At 43.8% G+C, this 23,485-nt stretch overlaps 9 protein-coding genes across 9 annotated transcripts; 8 read left to right on the top strand and 1 right to left on the bottom strand.

Moving 5' to 3' along the window:
* Window positions 1-1,273: 1,273 nt before the first annotated feature.
* Window positions 1,274-2,660, top strand: BGW36DRAFT_293620 (uncharacterized protein; the record flags this gene model as incomplete). Its single annotated transcript, XM_046211015.1, has 6 exons — window positions 1,274-1,450; window positions 1,507-1,589; window positions 1,663-1,807; window positions 1,863-1,898; window positions 1,952-2,561; window positions 2,620-2,660. 6 exons carry the CDS (start codon window positions 1,274-1,276, stop codon window positions 2,658-2,660), a joined length of 1,092 nt encoding a protein of 363 aa, XP_046073587.1.
* Window positions 2,661-3,146: 486 nt separating this feature from the next.
* BGW36DRAFT_293943 (MFS transporter) lies at window positions 3,147-4,739 on the top strand (the record flags this gene model as incomplete). Its single annotated transcript, XM_046211045.1, has 1 exon — window positions 3,147-4,739. The coding sequence occupies one exon, from the start codon at window positions 3,147-3,149 to the stop codon at window positions 4,737-4,739; it is 1,593 nt and encodes a 530-aa protein (XP_046073586.1).
* Window positions 4,740-6,258: 1,519 nt separating this feature from the next.
* BGW36DRAFT_377318 (salicylate hydroxylase) lies at window positions 6,259-8,118 on the top strand. The gene is made up of 8 exons (XM_046215983.1): window positions 6,259-6,556; window positions 6,626-6,875; window positions 6,948-7,217; window positions 7,272-7,404; window positions 7,460-7,477; window positions 7,537-7,673; window positions 7,729-7,866; window positions 7,926-8,118. Exons 1-8 carry the CDS (start codon window positions 6,303-6,305, stop codon window positions 8,055-8,057), a joined length of 1,332 nt encoding a protein of 443 aa, XP_046073585.1. The 5' UTR covers window positions 6,259-6,302; the 3' UTR covers window positions 8,058-8,118.
* Window positions 8,119-8,985: 867 nt separating this feature from the next.
* Window positions 8,986-10,728, top strand: BGW36DRAFT_449264 (major facilitator superfamily domain-containing protein; the record flags this gene model as incomplete). The annotated part of the gene is made up of 9 exons (XM_046221780.1): window positions 8,986-9,070; window positions 9,128-9,161; window positions 9,229-9,311; window positions 9,371-9,502; window positions 9,553-9,758; window positions 9,846-9,933; window positions 9,992-10,108; window positions 10,167-10,371; window positions 10,434-10,728. Coding segments are annotated over 9 exons (1,245 nt in total), but the record flags the coding sequence as incomplete, so codon positions are not given.
* Window positions 10,729-11,238: 510 nt separating this feature from the next.
* On the bottom strand, window positions 11,239-12,405 carry BGW36DRAFT_426796 (uncharacterized protein; the record flags this gene model as incomplete). Its single annotated transcript, XM_046220317.1, has 1 exon — window positions 11,239-12,405. The coding sequence occupies one exon, from the start codon at window positions 12,403-12,405 to the stop codon at window positions 11,239-11,241; it is 1,167 nt and encodes a 388-aa protein (XP_046073583.1).
* A 525-nt stretch (window positions 12,406-12,930) lies between these two features.
* BGW36DRAFT_460905 (uncharacterized protein) lies at window positions 12,931-14,500 on the top strand. Its single transcript, XM_046222114.1, has 4 exons — window positions 12,931-13,061; window positions 13,115-13,608; window positions 13,658-13,758; window positions 13,820-14,500. Exons 2-4 carry the CDS (start codon window positions 13,267-13,269, stop codon window positions 14,196-14,198), a joined length of 822 nt encoding a protein of 273 aa, XP_046073582.1. The 5' UTR covers window positions 12,931-13,061; window positions 13,115-13,266; the 3' UTR covers window positions 14,199-14,500.
* A 661-nt stretch (window positions 14,501-15,161) lies between these two features.
* Window positions 15,162-18,032, top strand: BGW36DRAFT_155301 (fungal-specific transcription factor domain-containing protein). Its single transcript, XM_046209544.1, has 4 exons — window positions 15,162-15,476; window positions 15,558-16,229; window positions 16,294-16,854; window positions 16,956-18,032. Exons 1-4 carry the CDS (start codon window positions 15,361-15,363, stop codon window positions 17,746-17,748), a joined length of 2,142 nt encoding a protein of 713 aa, XP_046073581.1. The 5' UTR covers window positions 15,162-15,360; the 3' UTR covers window positions 17,749-18,032.
* A 558-nt stretch (window positions 18,033-18,590) lies between these two features.
* BGW36DRAFT_358624 (uncharacterized protein) lies at window positions 18,591-19,256 on the top strand (the record flags this gene model as incomplete). Its single annotated transcript, XM_046213985.1, has 1 exon — window positions 18,591-19,256. One exon carries the CDS (start codon window positions 18,591-18,593, stop codon window positions 19,254-19,256), a length of 666 nt encoding a protein of 221 aa, XP_046073580.1.
* Window positions 19,257-20,964: 1,708 nt separating this feature from the next.
* Window positions 20,965-23,424, top strand: BGW36DRAFT_294410 (putative hemolytic phospholipase C precursor; the record flags this gene model as incomplete). The annotated part of the gene is made up of 10 exons (XM_046211098.1): window positions 20,965-21,075; window positions 21,146-21,228; window positions 21,298-21,562; window positions 21,626-21,670; window positions 21,725-21,803; window positions 21,865-22,263; window positions 22,319-22,429; window positions 22,492-22,587; window positions 22,646-22,752; window positions 22,831-23,424. 10 exons carry the CDS (start codon window positions 20,965-20,967, stop codon window positions 23,422-23,424), a joined length of 1,890 nt encoding a protein of 629 aa, XP_046073579.1.
* Window positions 23,425-23,485: the final 61 nt, after the last annotated feature.

Here is a 23,485-nt window from a genome sequence, read left to right as displayed (position 1 = left end):
TACATCATAACAGGTAAATAAAGGATAGAACTCACTTTCGGAATCTCCCTGTAGAATTCAATAACCACTGGAATTTGCCGCGCGACCATTTGAAACATCAAGACGATTGACAAGGAAAATGCCGTCATACTAAAGGCCTTCCATAGGGTTAGGGTGATGAACACAGGGATACATCCAGTTGCAAGCAACTGGATGTATCCCTGAAAAGATAATGCTGTCGAGTAGAGAACCACCCTTTTGAGTCCTTCCACTTCGGCATCATCTTTCCACTTATTCACCAGCCGGCTGCCGCGAAAGACAAGCTTGCCAAAGACAAACATCCCTATATTCTCTCTGTGGCTATATTCTTCGAACCCATTTCGTCAAAGCCGAGCGGATCATCGCGGTATTTTCTCACGGCACAAGCAGTTAGTATGGCATAATAAGGGCTAATCTATCATTGTGACTTGGATACGGCCCTCTAATTGTCACAAAACTGGATTTCCCTCTGGTGAACTGGGCTAATGGTTCTGAAAACCAAAAGGCACGGAAAGGAATTATGGCAATAAATCCGAATGTGACGTACGATCAATTTGCTGACATTGAAAGAACGTTTATCTGGGGTGATGCTGCTTTCCGGCGCTCGGGTTCACTGTCAGTGTCAATGAGCAAGGCTCAATTTATGGGATTGACAGGGTTTGTAGATACTCGTGAGAGCCTATTTGAAATGTACGGTGATATTACCAAGCTCGGCATGCTACCACAGATAAAAGTAGAAAGCGCATAGGCGTTGGTATGATTTTTCCGGATTTGCTAGAAGTTTCAGTCAATTGAGTTCAGATAGTTTCTACCTTTATCAAGGTTTATCCTATTGTGGAATTATGCACATTATTTCAAGAGTCCGACCACTTTTATACGTTTCATACTTGTATGATTATTTGTAATTTAAACCATATAATTGGGGCTTCGACCAATTGGGGCATATCTCCGGGTAGATCATTGTCCACCCCCGGTAAAGGAGAGCGGGGAAAGAAACCCGGTTCGAAATCGAAATAACCGAGTTTACATAGCCTGGTTTGTATTTGTCAGAAATGTGTAAAGTGAAGAGCCTCGGATATGATGTAACTAATTACTATCGTCAACCAAAAATGCCCATGCTGTTAACACAAATCACTTCTCTTTATGCAAGTGACATTTTACAAACCTTATGATACTCATTTCGTTGTCGATTTTAGCAGCCGAATCATCAACATAGCCAAACTTCTAATCAAAAACCTTGTCTATTGTCTTCATAATGTCTTCTGTTAAGCAAAGGCTCGTTCAAACTGTGAACTTCCTTGGTGGAGGCCAACAGTCCCCGTCATCTCTTCCATGGAACCCGGACTCCTCTGCTTTTCCCCGTCGAAAGGATCTGCCTAAGATATCTGGAGCTCCCGAAGGGGCAGCATGGGTTTGGGGGAAGGACGATAATGTGAGAGGCTTTGTTGTATTCATAAAAACGATTTCATAATAACAAAAATATTTCAGATTGGGCGACTTAATCTTCTGACGCCGAAACGTGTACTGCATGCATCTTCTCTGATTAAAACTGGGGAGCTAATTCCGTTGAAGTCGGTGTTCTCGATTTATTCTTCATTTCGAATCCAGGTTATTTAAGAAAATGGAATGCTAATATCTTTCCAGTCTCCCATTGAATAATCCCGACCCACCAGCATTTCATCGCGAGGACTTCAAACACACAATCAAGGAGCTAGCCGATGAAACCTGCTACGACGATCTGTATGAACTGAATACCCAAAGCTCAACACAATGGGATGGATTCAGACATGTATGACTTTATATTCTAGGGAAAAGTCATAGAAAATACTAACCTATCTTTCTAGTTCGCTCATCTTCCAACAAAGACTTTCTATAATGGAGTGTGTAATTATAAACATGAAACTCCATGATTTGTGTTGACAATACATATTAGGCAAAAGCGAGCGATATCACAGGCCCTAATGCGAATTTGAAATGTAGCATTCATCATTGGTCTGAACATGGTATTGCAGGCAGAGGGATTCTCTTAGATTACCGTCGATATGCGAAGGCTAATGGAATTCACTATGACCCTTGCAGTGGACACGCTATTCCTTTTCAGGAACTTGTAAAGTGTGGAAGAGCTCAAGGCATTGACATTCGACCGGAAGCACAGGGCGGCGATATCAAAATTGGCGACATCCTAATGATCCGTGCCGGCTTCGTTGAACGACATGGCGAGCTTTCTCGCGAAGAAAGAGTGAAACTAATTGCTCACCGAACTGAAAATGATGGGGACCTAGGCATATTTCAATTTGCAGGTGTCAAACAAGAAGAAGAAATAATAGACTGGCTACATGACTGTTATTTCGCCGGCGTCGTTGGGGATGCTCCTGCCTTTGAACGATGGCCCACGCAACAATCTTATCATCTTCATGAGTACATCTTATCTCTATGGGGTATGCCTTTGGGAGAGATGTGGAACCTGGAGGGGTTAGCTGCTAAGTGCGCCGAGGAAAAGAGGTGGTTCTTTTTCCTGACTAGTTCACCGGCAAATGTCCAACGTAAGTGCCTACGTATCTTTATGAAAGAAATTTAGTCCTATTGCTAACGCTAAAATAGGCGGCGTGAGCAGTCACGCAAATGCAATTGCGATCTTTTAGTTTGGAGTTGGTTGTGGCTTCGAAAACAGATATAATGCATCTATAGTCGAATGGCCGAGGATATGATATAGTACACCAGAAAATCATTAATATACAATGGATTATTTTCAAATCAAAAAATCATAAAACAAGTATCATTCAGATCAAGAAAACAAAGCCGAAGAATAACCAAGAACAAATCCCGGCTGTCGGTTATACACACCCCGGATTTCCACCCCGTCCGTTTGTACAGAGCTAAACCCTAATCCCCGCACGTTCCACAGCATTCTGAGATTTGAAAGTAACGCTTGTTTGCGATTGGCTTGAGGTATATCTGGCACGGGTATCGATACGGTATGATATCATTCCTAATTCCCCGAGAACCAGTCGTCCAATGATATGCAATTAACGCTATCAGGTATATATACCGCGTGCATTACGTTGAATCCCTCAATGTTGTTCCATCAAGATATTCATGCATCTAAACATCGTTAAAAAGCTAGAGTCATGATTTTCAAAAGTCACATTGTGAATACCTACAACCTATGGGTTGTGGTCTTTGTGGCCATAGGTATCATCTCTAGTGCCTATGGACTGGCCATCATCGGTTCAACCGTAGGCCAGCCCAACTTCTACACCTATTTTAACTTAGCAACCCAAGGCGAGCCTGGGTATGCGCATACAACAAACATCATTGGCGCGCTGAATGGTGTCAATTCGGCAGGTGCTATCGCAGGTTGCTTGTTTCAGGCTTGGGCGGCGGATTTTTACGGTCGTAAACGTACGATGCAGATCGGCTCTGTTGTTTTAATTGTTGGTGGTGCTCTTTGTTCAGGAGCAGTTGATATAGCCATGTTCTTAGTCGGTCGGTTCGTGGCTGGTGCTGGAGCGGGAATTCTCGCGTGCGTCGTACCCATGTACCAGGCAGAGGTGTCGACTGCGGAGACTCGTGGTGCCATGGTGGCAATTACGGGCATCATGTACGCAGTTGGATACAGCCTAGCAGGCTGGTTAGGGTATGCATGCTACCACATGAAAGCGACCGATCTACATGCTTCCTTCGCTTGGAGGTTTCCTCTAGCCTTTCAAGTCCTTTTCCCAGTAATTGTCCTAGCGGGCAGCCCTTTTATTCCATATTCTCCTCGTTGGTTACTTCAGCAAGGCAGACGAGATGAAGCCTGGACTATTGTCCAGCGTCTGCACAAAACGCCGGACGACCCAAATAGTTTTCGAGCTCGGCAAGAGATATACATGATGGAGAAACAACACGAGCTCGACAAATCCATGACAACCCGTCGTTTCGAGATTTTCCGCACTGCCGCAAACCGAAAACGTGCTCTTATGGCTTTCCTCCTCATGTGGGGAGATCAATTTCTAGGTATTTTCGTTATCACTAATTACGGAGTCCTTATTTATGCCAGTCTCGGCCTGACGGGATCTGTGCCACTCCTGCTCAACGCCTGTTGGACAAGCTTTACGCTGATTGGAAATACATGGACGGCATTCTATATAGACCGATTTGGTCGTCGTCGCTTCATGTTAATTGGATCCATTGGTTGCGTATGTTCTCTGGTATTCCTGTGCGCTCTGACTGCGAGATACTTGGGTACAGACAACACCGCTGCTCTTCGAGCAACAGTATTTTTCATATTCTTCTACTGCTTTTGGTGGTGTTTCTTTGTCGACGCAACACAGTACGTGTATGTTCCCGAAATTTTTCCGAGTCATCTTCGTACTCAGGGTGTGGCTATTGGCTTGAGTGGATATTATTTGGCATCTGAAGTCACTTTAGTAGCAGCCCCAGTCGCACTCAACAGTATTGGGTGGAAATTTTACCTTGTGCTTATTGTTCCGTCTGTTTTATACATTTGTTACATCTATTTTTTCTTTCCCGAAACAAAAGGAAGAACACTGGAGGAAATTGGCGAGCTATTCGGTGATGGGGATCGCGTTGCTTCACATTGGTACAACGCCACGGAAGAGGAGCGCGAGAAGATTGCTGCAGAGGCTATGCGTGAGATAAACTCTCAAGCAAAGATGGGTGTTGTTTCCGATGAAGAGCTAAAAGGAAGCGATGCCCAGGTTGAAATCGTTCCCTAGTTAGTTTTACCCTGGTAATTGAAAGTGATGAGAATTAGCCAACTCACTAAACACTACCAGATGACCGGGATTTTAAGAATCAATCCTAGATCAAAATTTATACATCCAATCCATGGCTTCGATACTCAATCTATACTCATAAGGTCTGTTGCAAAAAGTAAAAGTGAATGAAAAATTCCCTGAATCTTCTAAGCTTTTTGGGTAAAAAACACAACTATCAATGAATGGGAATTTTGTCTGCAGATTTCTCGATAGGGGGATATGGTTACTAATGTGTAATTCTCCTGCCTAGTACATATATTGATCGAGGGGTTGAATACATAAAAATGATCATTGGTGTTAATGGCCGCTTCCCAACACCTAACTTGAAATCGAGGGAAAAAAGATCAATTGATGTATTCAGTCAGCCGTTCTCGTACAAAAAAGGTATACAAGTAGTGTATGCCTTAGAGGCAAGCGTGACTTGGCGAAGGTAGTCGGAGCTACTAAATAGGGTATTCAAAATATCTAAAACGATAGCCAGGAGCCTATCTAGAACTTGAAAACTAGACGAAAGATAGTGTAGGGTAGAAACAGCCATCGGTCAGGTGGGAAATTTTGCGGAATAAACCATGTACACGTGGGCACTGTAATCCACTGAGTCATTGATGACTGTTGTCAAATTCACTGGGAAATCAGAAATATGGGCCAGAAATATGGGCCTTTTTTTAGGCGATGTCAAACGAGTCGTAGTGACAATTCATCCCTTGGCTGTGGAATTGACTGGTAAGACAACCCCAAGAAACGGCTTATAGTGTAAGTTTAGTTTTTGTCACGGAGGTGCGATTGGACTTCTTAATAGGACAGTAACACCACACGAGTATCAAAATTATGCTCTACAAGATCCGAATATGATCAAAATCCGGAACCAGACCCAGAAGAGTAGATCCGAACATCTGGCCCCATGAAGAAAATTGTTTCGACAACGAACGACGGTTCTATACTGGAGAAACACGCGTCGCGCGCGGTAGGGAGCCTAAATGCTTCAATGAATGATCAGGCACTAGAAAAAAGTTCGTAAAGGCCGGCCTCACCCGGCGCTCAGAAACATTGATACTGTAAGCAAGATGTGTTGGCAGATTAAGAAGCTGGACAATGAGGCCGACATCGCTGGGATATCTCTTAAATGATAAGTGTGTTTTATTCTCCATTCAAACCAAGCTAAATTGTTCTGAATTATCCAACATATTGTGAGGACATTATTAGTGATGATAATATTGAGCTACATTGATATAGGGTGAGTCGTAAACCCGATTGGCCAGTAATTAGCGATCCTGTCGAATAAGGTGGCTTCGATATCATTAAAGCTAGTTTTGCAATTCTTTGTGAAAAAGGCACTAAAATTGCATCACACATCACGCCATATTGGTTGTTCAATCGGAGCCAGGCCGATGTTGTTACATGCATTATCTAGACCAGAGACATAGGGTATTTATACCTGGTTTCAAATAAATCACAATGCGTTAAGTTTCGGAGATGAGATAACATTAGAGCATCAACAAGTATTCAAAAACGAATCCAAAGATGCCATTTGCAACAAAGCTCAAGGTTGCTATTATAGGAGCCGGTCCTGCTGGCCTTGGCGCTGCCATTGAGTTAAACAAACTCGAATTTGTCGAGTGGAGAGTGTATGAACAGGCAACGGCAATTCGAGAGATCGGCGCCGGGATCAGTATTCAGCCCAGCACCTGGCGATTGCTTGAGATCTTAGGCGCAGCCAAAAACTTCCACTCTCGTGATATTTACCGGCCAATAGATAATCATGCTGTTCAGCATCGGTAAGTATAATTATATTCATTGGTTCGTAGTTTATTGTGCGAGACAAAATAACTGATGGATGCGAGAAGTAATGGTCGGACTGGGGAGCTTCTCTCCAGCCATGGGCAGGTGGATACGCCTCTCAATCAACTCCATGCACGAACTCTGCGATCAACGTTACAACAGGCATTGTTGAAAGAAGTCAATCCATCGAAGATCTCGGTGGCCCACCGGCTACTTAAAGTTATCAGAAGTCCATCTGGACGTCTATCACTGCGCTTTGAAAATGGGCATACCGATGACGTGGATCTTATCGTCGGTGCTGACGGCGTTCGTTCGGTAAGTTATATGAGATGTATTGGTGACCTTCGTATAATTTAATCTGCAAACAAACTCTCATACATCGTATAGGTGGTTCGAAATTTTATCTTTCCCGAGCACAAAATAAGTTACACGGGGAGGACGTCTTACCGCGCTGTTGTGAATGAAGAAGACATCGCACATCTCAACATACCAGACGCAGTTACCTTTTGGCATGGCCCCAACTCCTGGCTTTATACGTGCGGGCTAGGTAGTGGGAAATACGAACTCACTTCCATGGGCCGAGAGCCAGAAAAAGACGCCGATAAAGTCAGCTGGGGACAGGATGCCACCGTTGAACAACACACGCAGCATTTTCAGGTAGAAAAACTACACCAGAATTACTGAATTATATCTAATGGTACTGTATTTTAGGATTTCTCACCAATTGTCCGACAAGTTGCCGAGTTTTCGAAGGATATCAAGCAGTATGCAATGTTCGCTGGTCCGAAATTAAAGGAAATTACCGCCCTTGGGTCTGTGGTCTTGGTTGGAGATGCGTCTCACCGTATGTAAAGCCTATAAACTATCTAACGAACTTGACAATTCTAATGAAATCGCAGCTTTATCTGGCGCTTTTGGTAAATTACTTTTGACCTTTGTTTCACCGACATTTTCAACTAATGAAATATCACAACAGGATCCGGGGCTGGTTTTGCTCTCGAAGACGTCTATACTCTAGGCCAAAGCCTAAAATGGGCTCATGAGAAGGGGCTTAGTGTTAAAGCAGCATTGAACCTAGTTGACCGGATTCGATCTCCTCATTACGCAAGACTGGTACGTAATTTCCAATCCAAACTCTGTAAAAATCTCTGAAAGTTGGGGTATATAGTACGCGATCTTGGATGAGTATGCCGCGACTGATAAATCAATAAGATCCCACGATCCACCATTATCTTTCGATGATGCCGTGTCTATACTTATAGCACAAACATGGAGTCGAAAGGGGCATTGGATTTATAACTACAAGGTGAGAACAATCCGCACTGAAAACACGCATAATTTGAACTGACTGGGCCCATTTTCCAGATCGCTGATGTTTGTAAAGACGCCATTGAGGTGGAGAATGCTCGCCTTTCCGGAAATGCTTTACCTGATGAAGTGCAAGATGGAAACGCGGCGAGTCAGTTCATTAGTGTGCAGGAATCCGCAAAATTGTAAATCACGAGGGTGCCGTGGATAAAGGTAAAGCCCGATGGCGTAGATCGGAATTCAAAGCTACAACAATAGATAAATGTAGTTAGAATAGATCAGAGAGAATGACAGGGTTCCCACGTGGATATAAAAATCAAACAGGCCCCATAGACTCCTGGTGGAAGTTTGTCGAGTTCCTTGGGTCTGATTGGGTAAAGTCAAGGTAGTAAGTTTCTAGTCGTCAAGAAGGCTTAGAAATTTTCATGTATTCACTTTAGGACGATCTTGCGTGATTATTTCGGCATTAATGGCACCCTAGTATTGCCGTTTGTAGCTGTTATCTCTGCAAAGGCTGTAACTATATGGCGAAAGATCAACGAGCCATCACGTTATTTGCTAGCAGAAGCTTAGTGTCCAGCCAAATGACTCGCAGGTTCTAGAGTCTATGGAGTTACTTTGTTGATGTAAATCCGCAGTTTGCTTAACTTTTGCGTATTTAACCAGTGATATAGTTCTACCCTCAACTCATTCATTGCTTGATTTAAACAGTTCGCAATTTAAAAATATACAGAAAGAATGAGTCTCACATCCGACATTCTGAAGTTTCGCTACCATCCCTGGTATAGAATACCGGTTAACCCCCTAGCCTGGTCGGTAATAGAAAATGCTAATATGACCATAATAGGTACACGGTATCAGTAGTAGCATGGACGGCATTCTGCCACCCTGGAATGTTCAGTGCCTTGAATGTAAATATTTCCTTCACTGGCCTACCTTCTTTGACACAACACGTTTTCTTGATGCTAATAGATGTTCCAGGGCCTTGGTGTATGTGACTTTGATCGCCACTTTTATTTTAACAATTCTAACCTTACTCTGATAGGCGGGGGGTGAGGAATCGTCCGGGGAGTCCAATATTGTTAATGCAGTGACTTTTGGATCATTATTCGTAGGCGGCTTTTTCAGTGGTGCTATTTGCAACAGAATTGGAGTCAAGTGGACGTTGATCATCGGGACTTTGGGATATGCTCCATACGGTGGTATGCTTAGCCAACGAACTCCCACTCGCACGAAATTTTTCACTAAAGTCAATCTAGCCGCCTTGTATACTAATGCAAAGTTTGGCAATAAGTATGACATCATGCGTTATTCTACGTCTCATTTCGAGCCCGTATAGACTTGCTGAAACATCATCCAGCTGGTTTCCAATCCTCGGTGGATTGACTTGTGGTATAAGTGCCGTGTTTCTATGGACATCCTCTGGCGCCGTAAACCTCGTTTGTATAAAACCCAACTTTGTAACTGATCATCATATTGAACTGACATAATTGATTTCGTAGATCCCCCAGTACATCAACGAGGACGGGCTGTGGCGACAAAATTTGCACTTCAGAATCTAGGGGGCTTTATTGGTGGATTGATTGCTGTTGGGCTCAATGCTACCAATGCAGCCCGTGGACGAGTGTCAGATGGTGCGTATTTTCAGAAACAGAGGCAAAGAAATTCTCATTTAGTTTCACAGCTACATTCTTCGGTATTACTTCTATTATGTGCCTAGGGCTCCCAGCAGCCCTTACAGTCCCTCGCCACCCTCAAAAGGTGATTCGCACTGATGGCAGCCGTGTCAGGCCACATAAATTCCTGTCATGGAAGGAGGAAATTCGCGGCTTTACAGAAATAATTACGAGAAAAGAATTCCTGCTTTTGGTTCCGTATTTCATATACTGCGTAAGTGAGACCTACCCCAATCCCCCAAGTTCAATTACTTCTACAAGACCTACACGGAAGGGTGTTGACATGAGCTTTGAAATGTAGCAATGGGACTTATCATATATGTGGGCGTGGAATGCGACGTATCACACCGTGCGTGCGAGGGCTGTTTTGAGCACATGTTTCTATCTTGGTTGGTAAAATCAACTTTAATGCAACTTTGGAAAGACAGCTAACTCAATGCTCGAAAGTCGGTCCCACTATTATCGGTCCAATTCAGGGATTGCTCCTTGACAATCCTAAGTGGCCACGTCAAAATCGTAGCCGCCTCGGAGTTACATCATTCTTCATAGTCGCTGTATTAACTTGTATGCCACTTAACCTGGGCCACATTTTGATATGTATTACTCACTGAGGCTTCTACAGGGATATATGGACTCATAGTGCAATATCAGTACTCAAATCGACCAGTTAGCGCTGCCATTGATATTTTTGACCCGATCTTTGCCAAGTCTCTATTACTCTTTATTCTCTATGGCCTCGTGGAAAACTCTGCAATGGTTGTCATTTACTGGCTTATGGGCTCTCTTGCCTTTAATCCAGGCCAGATCGCCTCTATTGTCGGGCTTTGGTAGGCTCCTATAATCCCATTGCTTGGTGTTCAAATTCGATAATAACATATGGGTTATATAGTAATGCATTCGGCTCGCTGGGATCTACTGCTGCGTTCATTATCGGTGCAGTTAACGTGGATATGAAGTACCAAGCTTGGGCTAACATGATAACATTGCTGGTTGGCACCCCGGGCTTCCTTTGGGTGGGCTGGTTTTCCGTCAAAAGCGATGCGGATATCAGTTTGTCAACTTATGGAGAAACAGCTTACTTAGGCGACATGGAGAACAGTGATCATGCTGGAGAGACTGAGGACAAAAATACACCGGGAGTCCTCGAAGAGACAATCGGTTTTTCCAATGCGTCAACAAATTAGTTCTCGTTGTTTTTCACCATTGGGCTTAAGACAACAATCAAATCATACCCAAGCGGCATATTATAGAATCTCTAATTGTAGTTATATCTATGATTGTTCTGTTATCCAGAAATTTTGAGAAAGAAAAATATAACCCATGCCGGTACGTGGAAACAATTTCCAGTGTCATGTCGAAACATGATACGAAATTAATTGGCTACTAGATACTCTCAATACCTTCCTACTTTTTTTTTACTTAAATCCCTGCCGTCACTTCTTGGCACTTAAAACTAATTCAAACAGCCATACCAAAATCCCAAGATTATATTGGTTCAGAAGGGGGAAATAAGATGTATTCAAAAAAAACATCTGTCAATATTAACATAGATACCATCATGAAAATCCGTTGGGTATTATCACCAGGCCGTAGCTACCCATGAGAAGTAAACTCTAGAGAGTTTATTATGCTTTAACGCTATTCTGAACATGCAATGCCTTATCCGCAGCACATGAGGTAGCGCCCAGGAACTGCTATGAAGAGGATATTCTGCGTTTTCTGAGACGCAAGAGCACAACGATCAAGGCGTACCCCAGTCCGATGATTCCAGCGACCACGCTATATGCGATAACTGCCCCAAGAGGAGCGATCGAAAGGCCGACACCTGTTAGGCGAAAACCTAGACCAGCGTTAATAACGCCAAGAATTATAAGACAGCGACCAAGCCACCGATGTAGGTAAGCAAATACACTCTTGCCTCCAGTTTTGTGAAAATACCTGTGTTGAAGAAAGCCCATCGCGGGCTGAAAAAGGATAAGGCATGGGACGGTCACCATCCCGATAATTGGATGATACATTCGTATGAAACCAAGGCTTCTTGCCATTGAGATCCCAATTCCAAACCCGGCAATGGCCAAAGCAAGAGTAAAAAGCTGAAACGAAGCATGGACATAGACAATCTTCGAATATGGAATAATATGAAGCATCAGAGCAAATGAAGGGAAAAATATAACAAAGACCAGTATCATAATAATAGCATGGGCCTTCCTGCGTTTTTCAAGCGATCCAGTACCAACAGTCGAAATCGGATGCGACGAGCTTGAGGAGTTTATATTGTTCGAGGTTGCAAACGGGTTATCAGACGTGCCACCTGTTGCTTGTTGAAGGTCTATAGCTGCAATCCCCTCGACGTCATGTATGTTGATAGATGCTGCTAAGCTGTTCGTGTTGAGTGGACTCCCATATTTCACTGCCCAAACCCATGTACTCGACGAGCTACTCAGATCTTCACTTCCACCGGGCCATGTGATACAGCTATCGCATCGGATGTTTGCGGTCACAACTCCATTACTGATCCCACTGCCATTCAATACTGATAATTGAGCTTTAGAGTTATATAGTGGCATAACATGCTCCACCCCTAGTCGTGGGGAGACGGTAACATTATTGCCGTCGCTAGATGCATACACAATGAATATATTTGCTCCTTGCATTCGAGAGCCCTGGCCCCAAGCAAACCACTGAAGCTCGTTTGTGGACTTGAGTTGGAAGAAAATCGGCCCGGAGCCTGAGGACGCGGTGGCTTGGGGTATATTAACAGTATAGGTGATTCCATTTTGCCCGGGAGGCATGAATGTTTGTAACTGAGCAAGTGTAAAAATGGGAGTAAAAAGACAAAAATAAGCGTATTTCTTCGCCATCGCGGAGCAAGGGTCGGTGTACTGCTGCCCGTCAAGCGAAAGACCTGAAATATACTCGCTTGTTGTGATATCTCGGAAAATATGTATTACACGATATCTACGCCCCTCCAACATCTATCCTGACGGGCATCACTAATCCATTGCCCTAGCTAATGACGCAAGTGTTCTGTGATTTAGAGTTGCCAGCGTTGCGGAAATAATTGGCTCTAGGCGTCATAATTTGCTAAACAGTACCCAAGATGGCAGTTCGAGGACCAGTCAATCATGTTTCCCAAGAAATATTTCTATAATTTGCGGCTATAGCAATCATTGAAAACCGCATCATAAGACTGCGAGGCTCACCAATCGCTTTTGCCATTTGAGAACGTCGCGGTCTAGACCATCCTTGTAACCAACATCTGATCAGAGCTTTGTTCCCAGTTTCCGCCCCAGAAATAGATTCCGTCTTAGTCAGCTGCCCCGCACCCAGGATGGCAAGCCATAGTTGGGGAACCATGTCAAAATTTCATCTTGAATAATCGGCCGGTCTAGGACTAGTTTGCTGGAGATAGTAAAAGCCACATGCCGTCTTTCTGTGGTTGATTCAATATGAACGCGAACCGTATTCTCATTCTCTATTTTGAGCAATCAACTGCCCAGACCCTTGGTTGAAAACAGTCAGTTAGCCGTCTTACGCTGATGATGCCATGGCTCCGCTAAAGCTTCTAAGCATTCATCGTAACTTTAGGGATTTTATGGTACTTCACGGACACCGTAGCTTAAACCACATAAAGGAGACCTATACCCGGTCCCTTGGAATCGATCTCTGGGCTTTCCACGCAGACCTTTACCTTCATTGTTTTCTCATCTAATTCAGTTGCAATGATGATCAAGGCGTCCTTGTGTACTTTCACCATTTTGTGCCTCCCTCTTGTGGGTGCCCAGTATGGAGGAGGAGGAGGAGGTTCTAGCGATACTACTACGACCACTGCGAGCTCAACAGAAAGTAGTTCAGCTTCGAGTACCACCCAATCGGTCCGTGTTGGTGAAAGTGGCTTTACTTTTAATCCTGACACTATCCACATCCCTGCGAGAGGTGTAGTTGAGTTCCATTTCTATGCAGGCGATCACTCAGTTGCCCAGGCCGCTTTTAATAATCCGTGCCATCCTATGAGCGATACTAGCTTCTTCAGTGGATTTATGGCATCCGCGAATAATGGAAAGGTGATTTCATGAGCATCGTTTCAGGTTTTATAACTTTCTGACGTTTTAGCCTGTCTGGTCGTTGACTGTCAATGATACAAATCCGATCTGGTTCTACTGTGGACAAGTTGGACATTGTCAAGCTGGCATGGTTGGTGTGATTAACCCGTCGTAAGTATATCAGTAGCCACAAAGTATTAGAAGCACTGACTAATGCTCTCCTCAACATTAGTGGCTCAGATACGCTTGATTCATTCAAGTCGGCAGCTTCTAGTGCAAATGGTCAGAGTGTGCCAGCCACGGCCCAAGGTGGCATTCTCGGTACGCCAAGTGCTGGTCAGACAACCACAACCTCCAGCAGTAAAACCGCCACCAGCGGTCCATCTACTACCGGCGGTCCATCTACTACCAGCGGTCCATCCACTACAAGCAGTCCATCCACTACCAGTATTATGACTACCACCAGCAGCACATCTACTGCAAGCGGAACACAGACCAGCACAGGTAGCTCCAGCCCCAGCGCCACGAATATAGCAGAAAATTTGCACGTTTCAGCTGATCTCAGTGTCTTGGCTATCCTTACCTTAACAATGGCTATTTTTCTGATATAGGCTCTGTTTCAGCGTCACTTATGAGGTGCTGGGATTGGTGAAAGTCAGCTACTGAGGCATCGGATGAACATAAAAAGGGAAAAATGCACGTTCCTGATGAGGTACCTAGTCATTAATTAGGGTCTGCAATAACTTGTGACGCAGATACTAGCTTCTCTCCTTTAACCAGTCTTGGGCATTGCCTAAAACATTATATACATGTTGCCTGTACTACGTGATTGTGCTTCCTCTACTTAAGTAGCTTCGCTTACTTTATAAAAGTTGCCTGCTTGATGGTCCACTACTGAGGTATGCAAATAGAGCTTCAAGATCAAATACTTATTTATTTGATTAAACCGCTAACTGGAAACATGTCGTAATTTGATACTTCCGTATCCAGGAATCTGGCTAAGGATGCCTCCCATCCTTGGCCACTGCACTCAAAACGCTCTCGATGTTGAGTCGAGCCTTTACGAAGCTTTATATTTTAAATCCGGAAATTCGGCGCGGATGGCTAGTTGCGGATTTAGAGGAACATACCACGGCGAAGGACCTGGCCGGTTCTTTTGTTGACTAGATTTTGACTGGCCTTTCTGCTGACCATAGGAAGGGCAGCACGGTTATAAATTTCAATCTGGATTTAGCTATCTCGCAGCTATATCTTTTCACCAGGGAGGCGGTAAAGGCCTCGGCAGAAGACGATGTAGAACGAACAGCTGCTCGGTCAGGAGCGAAAGCAATGCTTTGTACATCTTGCATTTTGCATTTTCGAACAAATGTAAGTTTCCGTATCGTAGCCGCCCAGAGACATGAACCCTCTATCCTACTATCTCAACTTGCCTGACTGTCCAGGCAGAAGCCCCATTGTCAGCTTATTGTTCATTTACTCCAATAGGTAAAAAACGAGGTTCTAATTATGAAGGCCTACATTGGCGCACCTAGTTGGAAACCCCTTTTTGGTACTTTGGGTTGACAATACAGTACGTAACCTCCGCAATTTGCTGGTGGACTTGATTGGCCTGTGGTAAATGTAGTCCCCCACAGTTCCCCAGAAATGCCCTCTTGTTTCCCCGCAGTTTGACCATGTCCAAAAAGCATCATAACTCGATCGATGGCACATAGGGCTAATTAACCTTGCATCTATTATCATCCTAGCACATTACGTTAGAACGTCGGTTTCTAAATGGCATGTGACCAGTGCTTCCGGCTCAAGGTACGATGCGACGCTGCATCTCCCAGATGTGCCAACTGCAACAAGCTGCAGGTGGAATGTACCTATCTACGGCCAGATCGCAGGAAGTACGTTTCAAATCTTTTCAATAGTTCATAGACTAGACACGGACTATTAACTAAAAATTCGAAAATATTGACGAGAACAAGGATTTCAAAATTGGCAGTCACCAATTTGGTGGAACGGGTTCGATTGCTTGAGCATACATTACAACAACATAATATACCAATACCAACATCTATACGGAGCTCGAAAACAACCGCAATTAGTTTTCAAAATCTCCATTGTGGCTCCATTAATGGCGATACGCAACCGTTTTCAGAGCCGTTGATGTACACAAAGGAAAATGATGAAACACAACTTGCTCGTGAGCGCGTGCTCATCGAACGTATTGACAGGAGCAGTAGCCTCACTCCAGGCCTTGATCCGGAAATTGAGCTCCTTGTCAAAAGAACTGGGTCCCTCCAGTTCACCGATCACGGCCAATTGAAGTATTTTGGGGCTACCTCCAACGTTCATTTCTTAAGAGACACGATTCCCTTTCAGGTCCGAGCTCCGGATGCCCCGCCTTCATCTCATGAAAAGGACAAAAGTCCATCGGAGTCGTCACTGTTAGAATACATTAGCCCAGCAACTCCTTCGATACCCAGAGAACTTGAGGACCACTTGATAAAGCTATACTTTGCTTGGGAAAATCCTTATTTCCGCGTTGTTGACGAAGATGCTTTCATGAGTGCCCGGAGGCGAGTACTGTCCAGATCTAATCAGGAAGATGACTTGCCCGGACCATTCTGTTACTCAGAATTCCTTGTCAATGCAATGTGAGTGCTGAAAACCGGATCTATAGATGTATTTAAAAGAATCTAACTTCATCTCTTCTTACAGGTGCTCTTGGGGCGCGCTTTTCACAGACAGAGAACTTCCCGACTTACCATCCTTACATGATTTTTTCATTTCACAGGCAAGAGAAAAGCTGGAACGCGATCTAGATAACCCGACTATTGCGACTGTGCAAGGTTTAGCCATGATGAGTGGTAGCGAAGCGAGTAGAGGGCGAGACTCACGCGGCTGGCTCTACGCAGGAATGGCATCACAAGTCGCACATCACCTGGGTTTACACATGGATGTTGGTCATTATGTGAGGTCTGGAGATATCACTCAGAACGAGGCAACCCTGCGGGATACCACCTTTTGGGGAACCTATGTTATTGATACTGCATGGAGCTACTATCTTGGTCGTTTAGTAAGGCCGGTCGTCAATGTCAACAGAAATCCTGCGCAGACACCTTCACAAACTCGAAGTACCCAATCTCAGTATTGGGAAAATTATACAGATGACCTAGCGGATTTACCAAACTATCGTGGTCAATACGTGGACCCTGTCGCTTCTATGTGGAAGCAACAATTAAAATTATGCTTTATCATGGAACGATTTCAGAATACGCTGTGAGTACTTACATATGTACATCCAATATTACTGTTTAGTCTTTTTTTCCTTTTTGTTCCTTTTGTTTACTTTTCGTGTTTCATGTCTAATCGGCCCATAGATACGATAAACAGACAAGCTCAATCGGCCAATTACGAATGCACACATCTGCTGTGACTTGGGCGTTGGATAAATGGATGGATGAGCTTCCCTCCGATTTAGCCGTGGACTGCGATAGCATATCAAATATTTATCTGCCGCATGTATTGGTCTTACATGCCCAGTTTCACGAAGCGATGATATTCGCAAACCATCCATTTATTACAGAGCCTAGGACTGGAAACGGGCATTTCGGACTTCTTTCCCTACAGACCCAAAAGAAATGTACAGAATCAGCTAGAAAGATCAGCCAAATCATCCGCATGTATGATCGACTATGGACCTTGCGGCGGATGAACATCCAATTCATTCATCCAATGTTTACAGCTGCTATCGTCCATCTGTATGTGGCTTGTACGACCAGTATGCATCGCCTCGATCAGTATAAATCCGCAATATCAGATCTTCGCACTTGTTGCAATGCGCTAAGAGACGTTGGCAAATACATGGAAATTGCCGTTTGGCAACTACGATCGATTGACCGTATCCGACAGGTCTGGTATGATTTGCTGGAGAATCATGCTCACGGGATGAGCGATGCACCGATACTCTCTGAACAACAGCGGCTCCTTTCCCCGTCTTTCAATGTTGATAAAGAATGTGATCGTTGGACGGCTATAGAAACTGTGATTCAAGAGGCTGTCAGTTTGACTAATACAAATCTTCTACTCAAAGAGCACATGACATGGTATGATGCCTGGATGCAGATTCAAGATACCATTGGCATGGACCCTTTTTCTGTTGGTTTTGCATAATTATTCTGATTTAATTTCTATTTCATGTAACGAATATTTTAAAATCCGATTCCTCGTTACCATTTGGCTTTAGGATGACTTGGTTGGGGTTTTTGAAGTGACCATGTGGCATAAGCGGCATACTATTTGCCGTTTCTCGGCACTCACTGCTAATCTCATTTTGAATAACTGTTTCTTATAAACTGGTAAAGATTGCGGGATCTTACAGAGAATCTATACCAGGGTTAATTTTCTTTTAAATGCCTTAAATAAAAAAAAAGCTTCTTAGATCGGGCAAACTGGTGGCAGGTTTATTCGCAATGTAAATCCTCTTCCTATGTTCTCCTTGTCCTCCTTGTTTTCTTGATAAAGCAACATTGGAAGATTAGCAATTTTTATCTCAATAGACTTTCTTTCTTACTAAACATTAATTGTGATTCTAAAGTTTTACTAAAGATCAGACTATGAGATTGGACATGGTTTCATTCCTTTCTTTCAATGGTACGTTCCTTGTTGAGCCGTGTATCTGTAACCAATCTCGAACGCCATAACAAAGACTAATATTTAGCCCTAGAGTACCACGCAGATAAAATAATGCTATCTTTGCGGTCAAAAGAGGGGGTTTCAAGAAATAACTTTGAGGTCTTCAAATAGTTTCATCTGCAAAGCATTTGATGCTCTTTGTTTTATGTTCGCATTTAACGCACTCCTTGTGTCGAACCGAGAAATGCTATCAATCAATGAGATGTTAGCATATATTGAGGTGCAACCCTTGCCCAGAGAGCGGTCGTGCAGTCAGATAGCAACATCAAAGGTCTCTCAGAGTTTATGCAGAAACGACTATCCAGGAATTCTACCTCGAAATGGGAATGAGAATGGATGATCGGCATGGGACCCGTGTAAACAACCAAGATATTATAAAGAGCATTGGAATACTGTTAAAAGATCAGGAAGAGGCCATCTATGCTAAGCTTCACGTTGAGCTTCAGACACAAAGCGAAGAAATAAAGCGTTCATTCAGAACAGAACTTCGTCCTCTTCAAAATGGGTTTGACCGCTTTCGCTTAGATGAATTATCGAAATATGCATACGATCCGGATGCTCGAGTTACTAAAAATGAGCTTACTCATGCTGCCGATGTGAAGAATGACCTTTTGATCCTTTGGAAAGATAATATGTATCGGCAAGCAACTTTTTCTCGGGCATTTATGAATCGATACCAAATACCAGTGACCCAATTTGCATATGGTGACTTACATATCCCAACACAGGCTCTCGGGGCTGTGAATATACGAAGCAACTTGCAGTGGCTTGATACATGGCAGACATGCTCAATATCGTTTATCAATCTACCCTTTGAGAGACAACGCCAATTCCTAGAATTCAAAGATGGCCTACGCCGAATATGTGACAGGGTCATTGGCGCCTGGATCACCTCAACAGAAGAGGAAATTCCGTTTCCCGACCCTGAAACACAAGAAACGTACGAAGACCTAGTCACAAGCTATAACCAATACCAGCTAGATTAAGGATGAAAATCTCTTAAATATACCTTCAAACAATTATTGTCAAGATGAGGAACATTCTCTTTGTCCTGTTTAATCCTCCGAAGCGATATCATTCGATTTTCACACCCACGTGATTTTCTAGGGGCCTAACCTATATTCCATGTGTGATAATAATAGCCTTAATAACAGGATAAATCATTTCTATATAATATCTAATTTCTCCGAGGTCGCTTGATCAATTGATAGTATGTAGAGTAGAATAATGGAGTTCACTATAGAGTGGGGTTTCAATCATTTGGCTAACTAACAAACCCTAAGATGCAGCACTTTAGGCACTAGATAAAATAGGGTAATTCACAGGTAGCCTATCGGGGCAGCACGTTTACAAATCATTCGATTTACAACAATCAAGTACAGATAGTCACAGCTAAAGACACCCCGCGCTCTTTACCGAGATAGCATCAACGATCCAGGCTCTGGGCTTTGATTATGATGTCTAATCCCATCGAGCCTAGATTCTTCAAGCAAATCACGCATCAGGAAGAGTATATTATTACACTTTCAAAGCTTAAATCGTTCAAAATATTCAAATACCAATTCTTATCTCGCTCACTTTCATCAAAGTGCTCTGAATCAGGCAAAAAGTCGGCATATCCCGATGCTTTATTTCCCTCCATCTGCATGGCTCTTAGAACACCAATCGGAATGGATGGTCTCATCACAACTGCATCATTTCTTGTTGTTATTACCCCGCTCTAGTATTGAGCGTTTTCATCTCGATTGTACAGTAGCCAATGATAGATGTTTTTCGGCCCACGGACAGCAGTCATTGACCGGAAGATTAGTTGGTAGTAACTAGATATAGCCAAAGTCTCTTGAACTTCATAGGCTACTCGAGACTTCTAGTACATCTCGGCAGAAACAAGCCTTACTGTATATTAACGTTGCAGTTGCTCATCAAGCCTTTGTGTATAAAAGTTTGTGATGTCACACCAGTAATATACTACACTTAATGCGCAAATATTCGCTATTTGTGGCTAGCTATCGAGTCTCAGAGCATCAACCTGGCACATCATGATTCATCTAAATAACCCAGGCTGTATATGCTGACTCAGTGGCATAGTAAATTAAATTTTATGTTCATGATATTCGGAGGGAAAATGGCACTTAGTCAAGTTGACGGACTGTGGTGGCATCGCACCCTAACGGTAAACCCCCCTGAACGGTCCAATCTTGTTACAAGATTTATCCCAACACTTGAGCTGTCTAAGCCTTGTTAATCCTAGCTCTATTCCTCAATATCCGGATTCCCCCCGCTATATCACCTGCAAGCTTATTCTCCCCTCCATGCCTAATTGGCGTCAAGCCAACAGAATCCATGAAACTGACACACGTGAACAATGACATTCACCACCCTCATGATAAAAATCATATGAAGGTCATGCTCTCACCAAGTAAATCGAAGCAGTTTCTACACGTGGCTCTCCACCAGTGGGGATGCCCACGTCAGCTTTTTATTTGGACACTGTCAGAAGCAAGATAGAACAATTCTAGAATTTGTAGCGGCAATTCATCCGAGAATTTTACAAAAAGCATTGTGTTATCGAAAAAACGCTAAAAGATAGATGTAAACACAAAAGGTGATCCCTTCCATATAATTATGCTACGTCTTGCCAATAAACACTCTCACAGGACTTGTTGTCTATTCAATTGATCACTAAACAGCAAAATGCTCAAGTCCATTGCATTGCTGGCTCTTGCCGGCGCTGCTAGTGCGGCATCTCTCAAGGATGTCAAGCATGTCATCATGTTGATGATGGAAAACCGTTCATTTCAGCACGTGAGTTCCTACATTCTTGCCCCCAATCTTACCTGAACATGCAGTCCATCATCTAACCGCTAATGTATAGTACTTCGGTACTATGTCTGGTGTCCGTGGCTTTGCCGATCCGAATGTACAGATCAACCCCGATGGTCGATCTGTTTGGTACCAGTAAGCGTGATATTATAGCAATGAAACATACTTGTCGAGTTACTTTTGCTGATAGGCATGTCTGTCTAGGAATGTTACTGGTCTTTCAAATGAGACTGATTGGCTTCTTCCCTACTGGTTGAACTATCTCGGTGGAGAGGAGAACTATAACAAGAGCCAGTGCCTTTGTGCCGGTCCTAACAACTGGATCCCGACTCATCAGGCCCTGAATGGTGGCCTTAATAACATGTGGGCTCAAGTCTCAACCCCGCAATCCTGGGGCTACTTCAAACGCCCGGATATCCCGTACCATTTTGCTCTTGCGGATGCATACACTGTTGGAGATGCTTATCCTGTATGTCGTATGGATTTCCTATCCTGACTTACGTAACGGACGACTGATGCGACTCCTTTTCAGGCCAGTATTACTTCCAACACTGATCCCAATAGATGGTTCTGGCAGGTGAGTGCTTGTCAAACGCAAGTTTTGTAATGGTACTGATAGAATTTTTTTCAGTCTGGATCCATCAACGTGCCTGGAGGGTACCAGGAACTTGGTGCTGGTGGTGTTGTCTTAGATGATAACCAGAGCAACAGTATGAATTCTTTGATTTCCATTTCCCCATCTTTATGGGTAAAGCCTAATTCATGAAACAGCATGCGAAGGCACTGACCTAAACTGTGTCCCACTCAAGTGGCCCGCCTATGCTCAGTATCTTGATGAAGCCGGTGTCGATTGGCGTTCTTTCCAAAACTCTTATGACTGGGCTACCAACAACGGTCTTTTCTACTTTGAGGCCTTCCAACAAGCTGCGCAGAACTCTAGCTTGTATCAGCGAGGTCTGGTTTTCGACGGGGATAACAGTTTGGACGCTTTCAAAAGCTCTGCTGCTAATGGTGCCCTTCCCACGGTCAGCTGGGTCTTCCCACCTGGTTCCTTGCAAGAACACTCTCCCCACGCACCTAACGATGGTGCGTGGTTCATCAACCAGGTAGTGGATGCCGCCATTCATGGTAAAAACTATGATGGTACTGTAATCCTACTCAACTATGACGGTAAGTAACAAGCCATTAAGAGTACCCTTGAGCCAGAACTGATAAGCTATAATAGAGGCCGGTGGCTGGGGCGATGCCGTTTCGCCTCTGATCTCTCCCAATGGAACCAAGGGAGAATGGTTTGAGGATCCATATGGAGAGTTAGGTTATACCTTCTCTGGCCCTGGTAAGCACATCTACTTCTATTCTTTCTATATCGAATTTGGAAACGCTAAAACGTTTACACAGGCATCCGTATCCCCCTGATGATTATCTCTCCATTTACCCGTGGTGGTCATGTTTTTACAGAACGTGGAGATCATTCCTCGATCATCCAGTTTCTCGGTAATTACTCCAACCTGGATCTTTTCCCATTAAAAGACTAAGCATCTTCACAACACAGAACAATTTCTCATAGCCAAGGGATATAATAACATTACTACGCCTCAGCTGTCCAGCTGGAGACGTGAACACATGTCTAATCTCCTCAACGCATTCGATTTCGAGAACGTAAGTTTTGACCGTAGTTCCCATTCCAAATGCATGTGCAATAAATTAGATGTTCTAATACGCTTTCGAATTATATAGCCCGACTATAGCATCCCCGTCCTTCCCACTCCAAACACCCCCATGGCAAACTCTAATGGTCAACTCATCGGCCTTTACACCGGCCTCTGCTCCAAGGAATGGACTGGCTCTTGTTCGGGAAGTGAGTATGTTTCAGGCGTCCCTTACGGCAACCAGACCGAGGAAGAAGCGCTCTACTTTGAAGACGGTTTCAAGGGTGTACGTGGATACTTGACCGAGGGACGATACCTTGTCTTCGAAGTCAATGGCTATGCCCTGACCAACACCGGACATAACAACAGATGGCTGACGGCGACCCGGGCTTCTTCCTCCCATAACGATATCCACCAGCGCTGGGTTCTTCATGCCCTTCAGGCAGAAGGAACTACTTTCAGGGTCACTAGTGCCGTTGACAGCAGATATATTACCCCAGGTTCCACCCTCTCGACTTCATTGAAGGGCGCAGAAGTCTATAACATCACCTACCTCGGGGACAGCAAATATGCTATACAGCTGGAAAATGGTCACTATTTGAGCATTAACATTCATGGAGGGGTTACGACTTCAAGAACCCCAGTTGGATTCAATATTTACAGTGTCACCTACCATAATTAAGGGGTTGAGCGAGGAGCAGGAAAAAATTCTTAAAAGTAGCTTTATTCGTCCTGTTACAGAG

The sequence above is a fragment of the Talaromyces proteolyticus genome (assembly GCF_021365285.1).
Source record: "Talaromyces proteolyticus strain PMI_201 chromosome Unknown BGW36scaffold_5, whole genome shotgun sequence".
NCBI lineage: Eukaryota > Fungi > Ascomycota > Eurotiomycetes > Eurotiales > Trichocomaceae > Talaromyces > Talaromyces proteolyticus.
Note: the sequence above shows the minus strand (reverse complement) of the source record. Positions and strands in the feature narration are given on the sequence as shown.